At 51.3% G+C, this 12903-nt stretch overlaps 1 protein-coding gene across 1 annotated transcript in view; it reads right to left on the bottom strand.

Annotated features, from left to right (window-relative positions):
• Positions 1–4662: 4662 nt before the first annotated feature.
• Positions 4663–12903, bottom strand: part of LOC122389909 (tiggy-winkle hedgehog protein-like) — a 40001-nt gene continuing 31760 nt past the window's right edge. The window contains exons 7-9 of the mRNA XM_043382403.1: positions 11069–11172; positions 5251–5418; positions 4663–4808 (exon numbers count right to left, since the gene is read on the bottom strand). Of these exons, the coding sequence (XP_043238338.1) occupies positions 4663–4808; positions 5251–5418; positions 11069–11172 (418 nt within the window). The remainder of the gene's footprint in view (positions 4809–5250; positions 5419–11068; positions 11173–12903) is intronic.

Here is a 12903-nt window from a genome sequence, read left to right as displayed (position 1 = left end):
CCCAACCTCAACGCTACGAGCACCTGTCGGCCTGCGCAGCTTACTCAGTGCTACGGCTAAAGTTCGGCCAAAGTGTCTGACGTCTGTCAATGTCACGAGGCGAAACCCCTAGGTAAATGTCCGTCCCGGTAGCTCGGTCGTTAGGGCGTTGGATTCCGTGTGGTGAGAGCGCACGTCCCGGTTGCAAAAGTCCGGGTTCGAAACGCGACGTGTGCTTGACGTTTTTGAGCTCCTGACGGGTATGGTTGTGGTTGGTGGCAGGCCACTGCTAGGCGAAGTCAGTGAGGGGACCGGCCGTGCGAGGCTACGTGCGCACGTTAAAATTTGGACTACATAGTTCTGCCATAGACCAGGATTTGCTTGATCGGAGGGTGGAGGGCAGGGTCAGCGCAACAAGCTCAGCTTAGCGGGGACTCTTTCCTTGTGATTCCTTTCATTCAAAAGGTTCGGGCCAAATTTATATTAAAAAAGGGGGAGCCAAACCATGTTGGGTCGGGTTGAACCCGGTTGGACCTGTGTCTTACACGCAATCATGGTCAGAGAAAACAGAGGCCAATTTCGGGTCAAATATTTTTGATAACTGATCTTAGTTTTTTTAGCTTACACGTATAATAACTTTAAGCTTTTTTTAATCGGGACTTCATGCACAAAAATATGGCATTCGTCCGCTTTTCCTCATCTTCTCTCAGCGACTTGATTTGTCCTTCAATCTTACCAGCAAAAAATAAATCACCTGCGTGATAAGTATTTGCCCAAGGGCGCTCTACGCAAGAAACGCCAGCCGGTCAAAAAACTGGCGAACGGTACGATATTTCTAGTGCTTGAATTATATTCAATGAAAATTTCAGGAGACATACCTAAATAATGTTAATCCTTAGCTACCGGGCGCTCGGAGTATTCGCTAGCATACCATTGCCAGCTGCATTACCAACATCATATTTGCATTACTTTGGGTTCATCATAGTTGCCAGTAGATGAGCCGGCCACAGCAAACACATGCCTCATTATCCTTTCCTTCCAAGCAGCCAAGCTAACCGGCCGGCCGGCCCACCACCTCGATATGGAACAACACTGGAGTGTGTCAATTGCCTGCGGCAGCGCCCAGCTGCGCCGGGGCTGTTTGACAGGTCACCCGCACCGTGACCTCGCGAACCGCTCCCCCCCCCGCCCTCCTCCCCATCGGACCCAGCTCGGTACTGACCTCCCCTTGAATTTGACATGGACTCGACTGAGGCTCAACGCCATCTAGTAACGTCTGGAGATCCTTACTAGATCCACTGTACGCATCGTACAGTTTGCTCAATTGGCTTGCGAAGAGGCGGTGCAGTGTCCGTCCAAGCATCAAGTCTAGCAGGGGTAATATGGGCAGCGAAGTTGACTCAGAACTGCATAAAAGACGTGGCACGAGAATCTATGTATTAGAATTTATTTTGTGGACTTTGAACTTGACCTGTAACATACCTACATGATTAGGGCTAGGCTAGGCCTACGAAGGAAATGTTATCTTTAAATAAACGAGTGAAATGTAATTACGGAACTTGAATTTTATGTACGTCACTCAAGAGATACAAAGAAGGTTGTGACATACTGAAGGCATACCTACATGAAATAATGCCTAAAAATCAGTCGGTGAGTTGATACGATTTTTTTTCAAGTAGAAAGGTCCGCACTTGCAAGTTGCACACGAGCAGACCGCTACCCGCTACCCAGACCAGCCCAATCAATCGCAACATGTGAGAAGGGGTGGGCACGTGCGCATGTGCCGACCAATACTCTCGCTGACCTTTGCAATCTGCATACTTTATATGCGTGGTGTCATTCAGCATACCAAAGTCCAAATGTGAGCGCTATCGGCCCAGCCGATCCCGAGATATGAAAAAGAAGTGCGCACGTGCGCACGTGCCGATCAATACCTTTGCCGACTTGTGAATTCTACATATACGCATGTTATCATTCAGCATACTTGATATAAGCACTTTCGGCCCAGCCGATCCCCAGATATGAAAAAGGGGTGCGCACGTGCGCACGTGCAGATCAATGCTTTTGCTGACCTGTGCAATCTGCAAATAAACTTGGTGTCATTCAGCATACTTAATATGAGCGCTATCGGCCCAGCCGATCCCAAGATGTCAAAAAGGGGTACGCACGCGCGCACGTGCAGACCAATGCCTTTGCCGATCTGTTCAATCTTCATATGTACATGGCGTCATTCAGCACACCAAATATGAACGCGATCGGCCCAGCCGATCCCCAGATATGAAAAAGGGGCACGCACGTGCGCACGTGCAGATCAATGCTTTTGTCAACCTGTGCAATTTGCATATAAACATGATGTCATTCAGCATACCAAATATGGGCGCGATTGGCACAGCCAATCCCGAGATATGAAAAAGGGGTGCGCACGTGCGCACGCGCTGAGGCAATTCGAAATCGTCCTAAGGTCACAGGATGTGTAGTGTGCACCCAGCCAAAACAACAAACAAATATTGAACCGTTTCCATTCAGCCGTTCCCGAGTTATGGTATGACGAGCTCTTTTGGAACCTCTCTCGTCGCACGTGACACGTGCTGTAACAGGCACTCATGAGTGTTATCAATAGCACAGTTCAGGGTAGAAAGGATGCAGCCCCTCCCCAAAGAAGACCACTCATCAAACAGTCAAACCGTTTTGGAGATACATGTCGATAAAAGTCATTACGGCGGCCGGTCGAGCCGAAAAGTTCAATTTTCCCAACTTCTGTTACGTTCCGTAACGAGTACGGTGGACGCTGCCAGTTTACGGCGGCTGGTTGCCACATTTCAACTTCGTCTACAAAAGTCACAATGCTTGGGGAATCTTGAGAAATCTCTAGCTCATTACGTCCGTAACGGTTACGGCGTCATTACGGATCCGGTGTGAACCACGCATAAGAGCAGGCAGTCACGTCCAGCTGTTACGCACCGCTTCCTGACGATACCAATCTCGCCTCATCTGTTAGGGAAGTTGTTGGACTTAGGGCATTTTATCGATTTTCAACAGAGCTCCGGCACAAACCCTCGTCACGGAGACGGTTTGCTAACGTCCTGTCACGTCCCGACGACACGTCCTACCACGATCAGACACGTCACGAAACGTCGGCGTCAAAGCAACTCGCCCTGGGCCGCGCCAGCCACTCGCGGCCCACGCTGACAGACAGACAGACAAACAGACGCGCTCTCAGTGCAAAACGGGCACGACCTCACACGACATGATATGTCTGCTGAGACGGGGAGAGCACTCCGCCTGTCGCACGTGATATGTTGGGGATATGTTTCGTTCGTCGACTCACAAGATTAAGACGGTACAGTGACAATCTTCCCTCTGTAGAAAGCATTACAAGACTATACATAGTAGCATTGGATGATGTTTTCGGAGGTGGAATGAACAAGTGTTCACTTTCAGCGATCTAAAACTACCTACGGGAGGAAGATCGTTACTGTACCGCCTGCACAATCATAAACGCTTCAACAGCGTATAGCACAATACACAGAGAGACATAGCAAAGACAGCGCGCTGTCCGGGGACAGCCCAGTGATATGTGTGATTATCCCGTAGTATGACAAGCTCATCCAGCAGCCTTGAAAGCTGCTCACGACATCATATGTCCAGTCCACACTACCTTCAGAAAACGTTCGTAGTAGGGAACCGTTGAGCGCATTTCGCTTCGCACGCATTCTTGATCTGCAGTTTACGGTGCGCCGTCTCCTTTTCCGTAGGTTGTACCCTTTTAGTTTGTTGAAGTTTGATCCGTCCCATAAAAAAACAAGCATTGAATGCTGTTGCTCCCAGTGTTCATGAAGAGACAAGCAAGCAGAACGAACACAAATAAAATACGAAGATAAAAGCGCACAACTGATGGACACAGGTTGTAACAAGGGCTTTACTAATAAAAATCATCCTAGAAAAAAACTATCACTGCTGAGAGATCATTGGCGAGGAATTCCTCTTCCGATTGCACAAGGCGTGGGTCGCCATTAATCCAATTTGCGACGCTGATGAGCCAACGAGCTGATCGGGACAATCGGAACTCGTTCCAGACCATCCAAACGTCATTGCCTCCTTCGGGTGATCAGTGACCGGAATTGGGAGTGGGACTGTCTCCTGATACAGGGGGGGGGGGGGAGCCCGGGGGGATTGTCTCACCCCACCCGGAAACCGTATTAGAGAAGAGGGATAGACACACTCCACAGCGCAGGGGCTCTGAATGTTGCCCGGGAAAGGTCTGAGAAGGGTAATCAGTAACTTTTTTTCTGGCGTTTCTCAAGGGAAGTGATGCTACGCTTTTACTGTGCGCTTTCACAAGCACAAATAGAGCCGCCAAGGGCATAACGGTACTGTGCTCCTGTCATTTTCGGTCTGTAAGTTCATTCACCGTTGGACATACTCTTTGGTAACATGCTTTGGACATGCTATTTGGTTTGCTGCAAAGAGCACGGCGTTCCGCTTGTTTCCGATAAGTAGTTATCAGTACAACTAAGATCAATACATGAGTGCCCACCACGCAGCAGCGCGATCACTTTGGTGGCGTCAGTGTTCCGCTACAGAAAGAACACAACATCAACAGAGCGGCCTGGTGTCGGCGGGACAGTATGACGTCACCGTGGCGTCACCGGAGCGGCGGCGACGGCGGCGGGTCCGGCCCGTCTAGGGCGAGCTCGCGTGGGCGTGGGCGGGGGCGGGGGCGGCGAGGAGCGGCAGTTTGACGACCGAGTCGTCCTCGGCGGCACGATGACCAGACTCTGACTCAGGGAACAGCCACCGGCCGAAACTCTTCAGGGTCTCCACCACAGCTGCAGGGGAAAGGGGGGGGGGGGGTCAAATACGGCGCCGACTGGCCGGCGACCGTGGGGTGTCAGTGAGTGGGGTGGCACCATGGCATACGTAAAGAACCCTTGCGCATTTTCTGAAAGACAATGCCCAGGGAGGCTGAGACAAAAGAATTAAGAAACTCACTAAGACAGAGAGGAGTTTTTAACGCCTAAAAGCTTACACAGGGGTTTCCGTGTGGCCTGACAAGCACTATCTATGTTCAGAAATAAACTATTTCAAGGATACTAAGTCATGGCCAAAATCGCGCAAACTACAAAAGACCCTCATCTCAACATCTCAAATCACCAAACACTAACCATCCCAACCATTCAATCTCCGGACCAGTCCATCCCTTCCTCCCCTTTTATCTCCTCTCCTCTCATTTACTCCCTTCCCCTCTTCTCCTTCCACTCTCCTACTCACGTCGTGGCCCGTCGTTGTCACGAGTGGCGTGACTCTCGAACAGTTCGGGCATCCAGCGCAGCGGAGCCGTGAACGCGTGGGCCCAGTCGTGGTCGAACGAGGCGTAACACGAGGCCAGCACGCCGTCCACCACGATAGTACCCTCGGCTGTTAGCGGCACGTACGCTCCTGAGGAAGCAGGGAGATGTGGAGGTAAGATAGACGTCAGGCGTCAGGGGGCGACGCGGGGATGGCGGCATTTATCTGCGTACATTTAGCCCGAGATCTGTAGAGCTTTCGGCGAGTTGTTTCAAAGTGTAACATCGCTATGAGTATGTATACGGTGGAATTGATACACAAGTTCTTTACAACAGCGATAGGCTTGCCCGTTCACCGTGCCATGCAGCGAAACACTCGTCCCGCGGCCGTTCGCGCATGGGACAGTATTGCGGTACAGCATACCACTGCAGGCCTTCACCACTAGTGCCATCTAGTGAGCGGAGTAGGAGTACACGGAGTCGGCGTGAGTCCCGCGGCTGCTCTGAGCTGGAAGCGATGCCACCATACAACTAGGGTAATAAAACCAATTGTTGATTAGACTTAAGAACGCGGTCAAACAGTCCATGAGTCTGGCTGTGTTATTTCTGGGTCGCTATTACGAGGCGGCTAACGAAGGATGAACGATATCTGAACAATCAGGTATAACATGATTATACCTACTTCTGTAGTAATAACACAATTCGATAATTCTGGCATCTCCAAACCCCCCAAGATGAACATGTCTTTAGCTTCCTAAAATCATTTTTACATATTGAACGACACTTACATACGCTCAGCAACGCAGGAACCAATCGCACGCAATCTCAGCGATCTACGATCGGCGATCGGTCGCTCTCGCCGAACCGCGATGGTCGAACCGCTGCCCTGTCCTGTGGGGAGCCCCTTCGTCGAACTGAGACGCCTGAAGGGGCGATGGTTGGACATTGATACAGACGGGCGGCAGTTTGACCTTTGACCCGGGAATACGCGGACGTGGCCCGGGACCGATTTACGTTGGCTGCCGACTGACGGCAGCGCCGGATGGACGGCCGGTCCCCGACGGCCCCCGAGGTGATACATGGCCGTGTCAGTGCGGCCATCGCGCCCATCCGTCCTCCAGATGAGACTCGGTATTGAACTGTCCAACGCTCTGAACTGACGTGAGGACAGGGATCGTTTGACCATGGTATAAGAATAGCAGTTTGTGGAACGGCACTCGGAAAGGCGGACGCCGAGAAGTGGACGTTATGACGCAAAAAAGACAAATCATGTGCCATACGATTGTTTCGACATACTATAAACAAAACTATACCTAAGCAATACTAGCCTGCATTTATGACGTCTCTTTTAGTTCATGGTAAGTACCTACGTTGCTTAAAAGGATAGGATGATAAGGCGATTGGTGTGCACATTAGCCAAATTTGCCACGCTGGTTTACATAATGGCACGACTTCGCTTACCACAAATGCACAAATTACACAGCGACCGGCGCGCCCATACACAGCACTGCATTGTAATTGAAAGCTGGCCTCTTCCACTTTCCCCATGTGCGGCGACATCTTCCAAATCTTATCTCTGAATCGGAAAGCCAAACGAGCGAGTCACGCATACACACTTTAACCTCGTTCTGACACACTCCATTCCATTCAAGGCGATCCTCCATTCACTAAGAACGTGGCTAACGATTCCTTAGCGTGACTGTTGTCGTAAAGGGGCTGCCTGGGAACGTTTTAATTGACAAAGTGCCGGCACGACTGAGCCGCACCGATACGCCTAAATTTAGTGTTTGCTAATGATTCGCTGCAGCTAGCCTTTCACAAATCTGTGGACGGAGTCACCTGGCTCTACTGAATGGATTAACGCACTGCTCCGCTCCGTCCCAAGAGCTGCTTTGAGCTCGCTGCTTTGAGTTCGCTTTGAGCGGGGCTACATGTTTCGATAGCGGGTGCCCACAGCTTGTTGCAATGCTATAGCACAGTCCAGCATACTTACAGATAAAAAGTATCAAATTTTGGCCCACCACTTAAAAAGAGACTTAAAACATACATAAAATATCTCATTATAGAGATTATAACGCTGTCGTCAACTACATACATACATAGCCATTCCACTACAAGTCTTTAATCATTTTCTCTTCCAATCCCTTTCTCTCTGACCCGACTTGTGCTGACCTCACTCAGCTGCGCGTGCCCGGTGGGTCGCCAGACATTGCTGACATCGCCCCGGGGGACCCGCACAGACCCAAATTACTGTCCCCGCGGCGTGGTCCGAGCGTGGCCCGGGCGCGGTCCCCCGGGCCCGGCGCGGGATAACGCGTTTAGCCGTAGGCGACCCGGGCGTCGCGCGAGAGGCGGGAAGGGTGGTCTCCGTAATACTTTCTCGCGTAGTCGTTCTCCATTTTCGCAGCTGTGTGTGCCGAGTATCAGGTGACACAGAGTGGCTCGAAAGAGTGCCGCGCTAAGGCAGTGTCAAAATGGGCAGCGAGAAGCAGGCGGAAATTTAATACGCTGCTTCCTTTGAGAGCTTGATTAATTTCACGCCGAAAACACTGAAACTAAAAGTAAAACACTTCCTATCCCGGTTTCATATTTACGAAATAATTTGCAATTCAATTCAGTAGCTGTAACCACAAAGTTAGAAGAGCGCAGTCTCTTTTCAAACATTTAACGCAGCTCCCATATTCAAGACAGCCTTTCCACGCTCGGCCGACAGTTTTCAGTCCTCATCGTGTCAGCCGGCCGAGCTGACCGTTTTTCCGCGACAGTCGCGCTGCGTCGCCGGCGTTGCCATTCGCATCACGTGGGTGGTCAGCGGTGACCATTACCGGAGGAGACCAGACGATCGACGCGGCGGCCCCGACAGCGCTCGTCGGGCCGACGCGACGGGGGGGGGGGGGTGTCGGACCGACAGAGGGACCGTCGGACCGACAGAGGCCTCGTACTTGCCAGGCGAAGGTGGCTGGACAATCCGAGACAACAAGAGGTGCTCTATATGCATCCAATTTTATAAGTATCCAGCACTAGCCGGGTTAATCCCATGATCACGGCCAATATCATCATTGTCGACCGCTTAAATGTCACGGTCGAAAAGCTACGGCTTACATCTAAGGCGTTTTGCCTACTTTCAATTCATCACTCAGCCTCCTGAGCCCAAGACTCATTAGGATTCTGTGAGATAATTACGACAACTATGGGCCATTTGGAAGTCGTCTGGACTCCTAATGTGTTGTGACCTCGGAGTGGCTCACTCAGACAGCCCTGGAACTCATCTGTTGAGTACAGAATGGGCGTGTCAGCCGGCTCTGAAAATAGTTTTCCACTGACGGAGCCGGCTACCGGCGGGCCGAGCCAGACCTATGCATTGGAATGGCAGGCTGGGGCGACGGTCATGAGCGAAGATGGCTCGCCAGACGGCCGGGGCGTGACGACAGCGCCATCCAGGCTTTGTGACGCCATTCTGCAGAAAGGCCGCCACTAAAATGTCTTTGAGAATAAGCCCGAGAAGTTGGCTGCTAGACTCCCGTCAAAGAGGCCGCATCATGGGGATCGTTAACTGAAGGAAAATGACAAGGTGATTTACGGCTATTCAGTTTTGACGAGAAAACTTAGAGCGGTGAAGCGACGAAGTTACAACCGCCTGTCAGGTCATGAAGACCTGTCGAGAAGACCTACCATAGCAGCCTAGAATGCAAGGAACTTCAGTCAACAGACCCATCAATGGTCTATCGAAAATGGTGTTTGACTCACACCTTTAACTAGTCCTCAAACTGAGCGCAGGCGGCGGAACTTTGTTACGGCAGCAAACAAAGACGAGCCATCGCGGGAGCTGCACATAATTGGATGTCTGATCGACACACTATGAAAGGACGCGGCGCCGGCGGTTCGTGAGTAGTGCGGACGGTGATCAAATTCAGCGCTAACAGAAGGACATTGATGGACGGTTTGTTGACAGTGGCCTCGCATACAACGTCCCGCGAATGAGTGTCAGTAAGGTTTGTAACCGAACGATAAGAACGGTGTTGGTGATGGTTTAAAAGTCGGTGTAGCAAACCTTGCATAAGAAAGTACGGCTTTCCGCAATGCAAAATATAGACAAAAATAATGAAACCAAATGTTTGTCGATAATAAACAGACAAAATGGCATCCCCATTCCCCATGGAGATGTTGCCACGCTTGGTCCGTTCACGGACTGCGAGCTTGAAGGCCAAGACAAAAATACTTTAGCTCACCGGCAGTGTTTGTAATGCCTAGACTATCGCTCTATCAATCACAATCACGTGGAGTTCAATACCTCCACAATACCGTGACCATCACTCACTCGGAACTCATTTCGCAGCCCGGATCAAATATCTCCATTTAGGTGCGCTTTACATGCGATCACACTGCACGGGCTCAGGATAGCTAGCTAGCCTAGCTTTTCATCGACGCTGCTCGCCCGGTGCAGCCGGCAGAACAAATGCAGCCCGCCTCCGGCCTGGTCCGCTCTGATTATGGGAACACATGGTCCCAGCGCGGCTATAATATTTCGCCGCGCGCGCCTATGGAAACGTTCGCCGGAATCCAGAGCCATTGCGCCACTAAGCCACGTGCCGAGTGCCGACGACACGGCCGGGGCTCGCAGCCAAACTCGCAACTACCTGTGCCCTGGCTGCGGGGCCAGGTAACTGAGCTGTGCCGTTAACAGCTTTCTGTTAACCTCAAACTAACCAAACGGGCCCTCGAGCCAGGAGTCACATGGTTGGCCGTATGGTGGCAAAGGCGCCGTCGCAATTTTCTCGAGCGTAATTTGAAGAGATGTATTGCTTTCTGAAATTGTATCATCCCACCACTGGGCTGGAGTCGGCCATATGGGTTCAATTGTGAGACGCCTAGCCACTCTTGTCAGCGGCCACCACTGTGGGCGATGCATTACCATGTGGGTAGCTGTTTGATTGGGTTTCGGCTACCATATGCGCCTGAAATTCGCTGCTTCAATATTACTGAAATCCGAAGGAAGCCGTGGGGTTGAAACGAGAGACACAGGAGATACGTGGCTTCCTGAGATGACTGCTAAATATCCATAGAAATGCAAGCCCTAGGCTTTCATATAGGACCTAAAGGTGCCGTCAAACTCTGCCAATTACCTACTTTTCTAATTGTTTTCTTGTTCGCGCGATCAATTCACGCAGGGAGAAACTCACGCAATTACTCACTAATGTATTTTTGTTTGATTTTTAAATCAGCTTGCCACATATGTGCTTTCAGCTTCAAACTGACAAGTTCAACTGAGCTTTGACATTTTGAATGAGTTGAAATTGAAGTGCAAGCAGAAATGCGACAATTTTTCAATAAACAGCATTCTCAAAGAGCGTAATTTCCGTCGCTTGCCACGGCGGTATTTTCACAGTATTTTCATAGTTGGAATCGTCTGTGCCAGGTGCTTGATGATACCTATGTATCATGAAAGTTTTTGTGTACGGTTGGTGGTGCTAATTGTTGTTTACATGAAAGTTGAGAAAAATGTTGAAGTCTTAATCACGAATATTCACAAAGAATGTTTCGCCGACTGTCTCGCGCACGGATCAAATAACTTTCAGTTGTTACCTTTGGATTGAAAATCGGCAACGCAAAAATCACAGTCCCTTCTAACCGGCGTAGTCGTTAAAAGCAAGACAGGCTATTCTCACCGGTGGAAATGGTCTTTTGGATGGAGTCTCTACTCACCTACAGAGATGGTGGGCTGGATTGAGTCTCCACTCACCGGTAAACAATAACTAAGACCGTCTCTACTCACCGGTGGAGAGTAGACCGCATTCACTCACCTGTGGAGATTGTGGGCTGAACGGAGACGATCGGCGCCCAGTTGTCCGAGTTGACCGAGTCGGCCACCTTCACCAGGTCACCGGTCTGAACGTCCGCAGCGAACCTGAGGACAGAGCAATGAAGCTGGTCAAGCGGTAAACGCACGAGGACATTTAAGAGTTGTGTTACCCCAAACCGGACTTGTAAGGCTGGATCTATACTCCTTTGTCGCACGACCACACTATTCGATGGTTCCAGCATAGTCCTCGCAAATCAGACACTACATAACAGACATTGAGAATCCGTATGGTAGGCTCAGATGGCGGTGAAATTCAGCCAAATAATTAGTTATATACTGTTCGCGTACTTGTGCATTGCCACTGCTGCTCAGATGAATATCAGGATGTGAGGGATCAGATTCCATGCTTAACTAGCCATACCTGCATTGGCATAACGTTATTGTAACAAAGGATGAGCATCATACGCACTTTTTTAGCATCCATTTGCAGTGTCCACTTCTAGGAGCCGTCCTACGATGATAAGGAATATCGGCAATCTGATCCACTGTGCGCAGCTTATCATCCGAGGATCATGCGTTTGAGCCTCGCTTCACCAACTAACAACCCGGCGACCGGCACAACAAACCAGCAATTACTGCTCAGCAGAGGGGCGGCATTGTGCGCCGGCCGGCCGCCAGAGCTAGAACAAAAGACGGGCTATCGACCCGGCCGGCGGCGGCTGGGGTGCGCCGAGCCAGACCCGGCCGCTCGCACCTGAGCCGGCTCAACTCCGTGCCTCACCACCGCGCCGTGCCTCGCCGCCGTGCCCCACCGCCCGATTCCTCACCGCTGTGCCTCACTGCCGTTCCTCACTGCTGTGTTTCAATAGTGTGCCTCAACACTGTGCCTCACTGCTGTGCCTCACTGCTATGTCACACCGCTGTGTCTCACTGATGTGCCTCACCGCCGTGCCTAAATGTCGTGCCTCACTGCCGTGCCTTGCCGCCGTCGTTCAGACCAAGGAGCGGGCTCATCCCTCCCCCTTTCCCCCACATCCGTCCATGAAACCCCACCCACACCATTCGCATCCTACGCAGAACCGGAGTGCTGCCGCCGCCTCCACAATCCCCACTCAGCGTGCAAATCCTCCGCTCCGCAGCCGCAGCTGCCACCAGCGTCGCCCACTATCCGTGTCATCCCACTCAGTTCCTCCCTGCCGCTCTACCCCGCCGCTAGTGCCGTCTCATCGCCCGCCTCCAACTCGATCTCATAGCGGCGCCCATCTGCCGCGCGGTAAGTCGGGTCCGGACGGGCCCGGCCCGCTCTCCCGCCGGCCAATGTCGCCCCCGAGGGCCGTTTTGCGGCGTTCGGCGGCTACCGAGCCGACCGAGTTACGCGTGCCCATCTACAGGTGGTGGGCCGCGGGACTGAATGGCGGATGGAAGGTCACAGGGGGCGCCGTGGAGTCGCTCCCACGGTGCGGAGTCGCGAGTGGTACAGAGACGTGACTTCGTATGGAGGTGGCGGTCATGTGAAATTTTATGTCGAGAACGTGATGCGGTTGAGGAGTTTCTGAGAAAAGAGGCTCAACCGGTCTACAAGTTTTTTGGCGATAAATGTGAGTGGGATTTGCAGTGCAGATATTTTACTGATAAGAGGTTAAATAGGAGTGTATTATTACTTTATGTGCATGTGCTACGTCATTATGTCGTCGGCCATTAGCGCAAAGAAGGACTGATTAATGACGAAAAACAGCTTGATATGGGTGTCTTACGGGGGAGCATGCATTTCGGTATGCTTGCCTATAACGATATCAAGAAAAATAATTATAATACCTAGCCGCCGTTTTGATGGCC

Source organism: Amphibalanus amphitrite, unplaced genomic scaffold (assembly GCF_019059575.1).
Source record: "Amphibalanus amphitrite isolate SeventyFive unplaced genomic scaffold, NRLGWU_Aamphi_draft 000376F_arrow, whole genome shotgun sequence".
NCBI classification, from domain to species: domain Eukaryota; kingdom Metazoa; phylum Arthropoda; class Thecostraca; order Balanomorpha; family Balanidae; genus Amphibalanus; species Amphibalanus amphitrite.
Note: the sequence above shows the minus strand (reverse complement) of the source record. Positions and strands in the feature narration are given on the sequence as shown.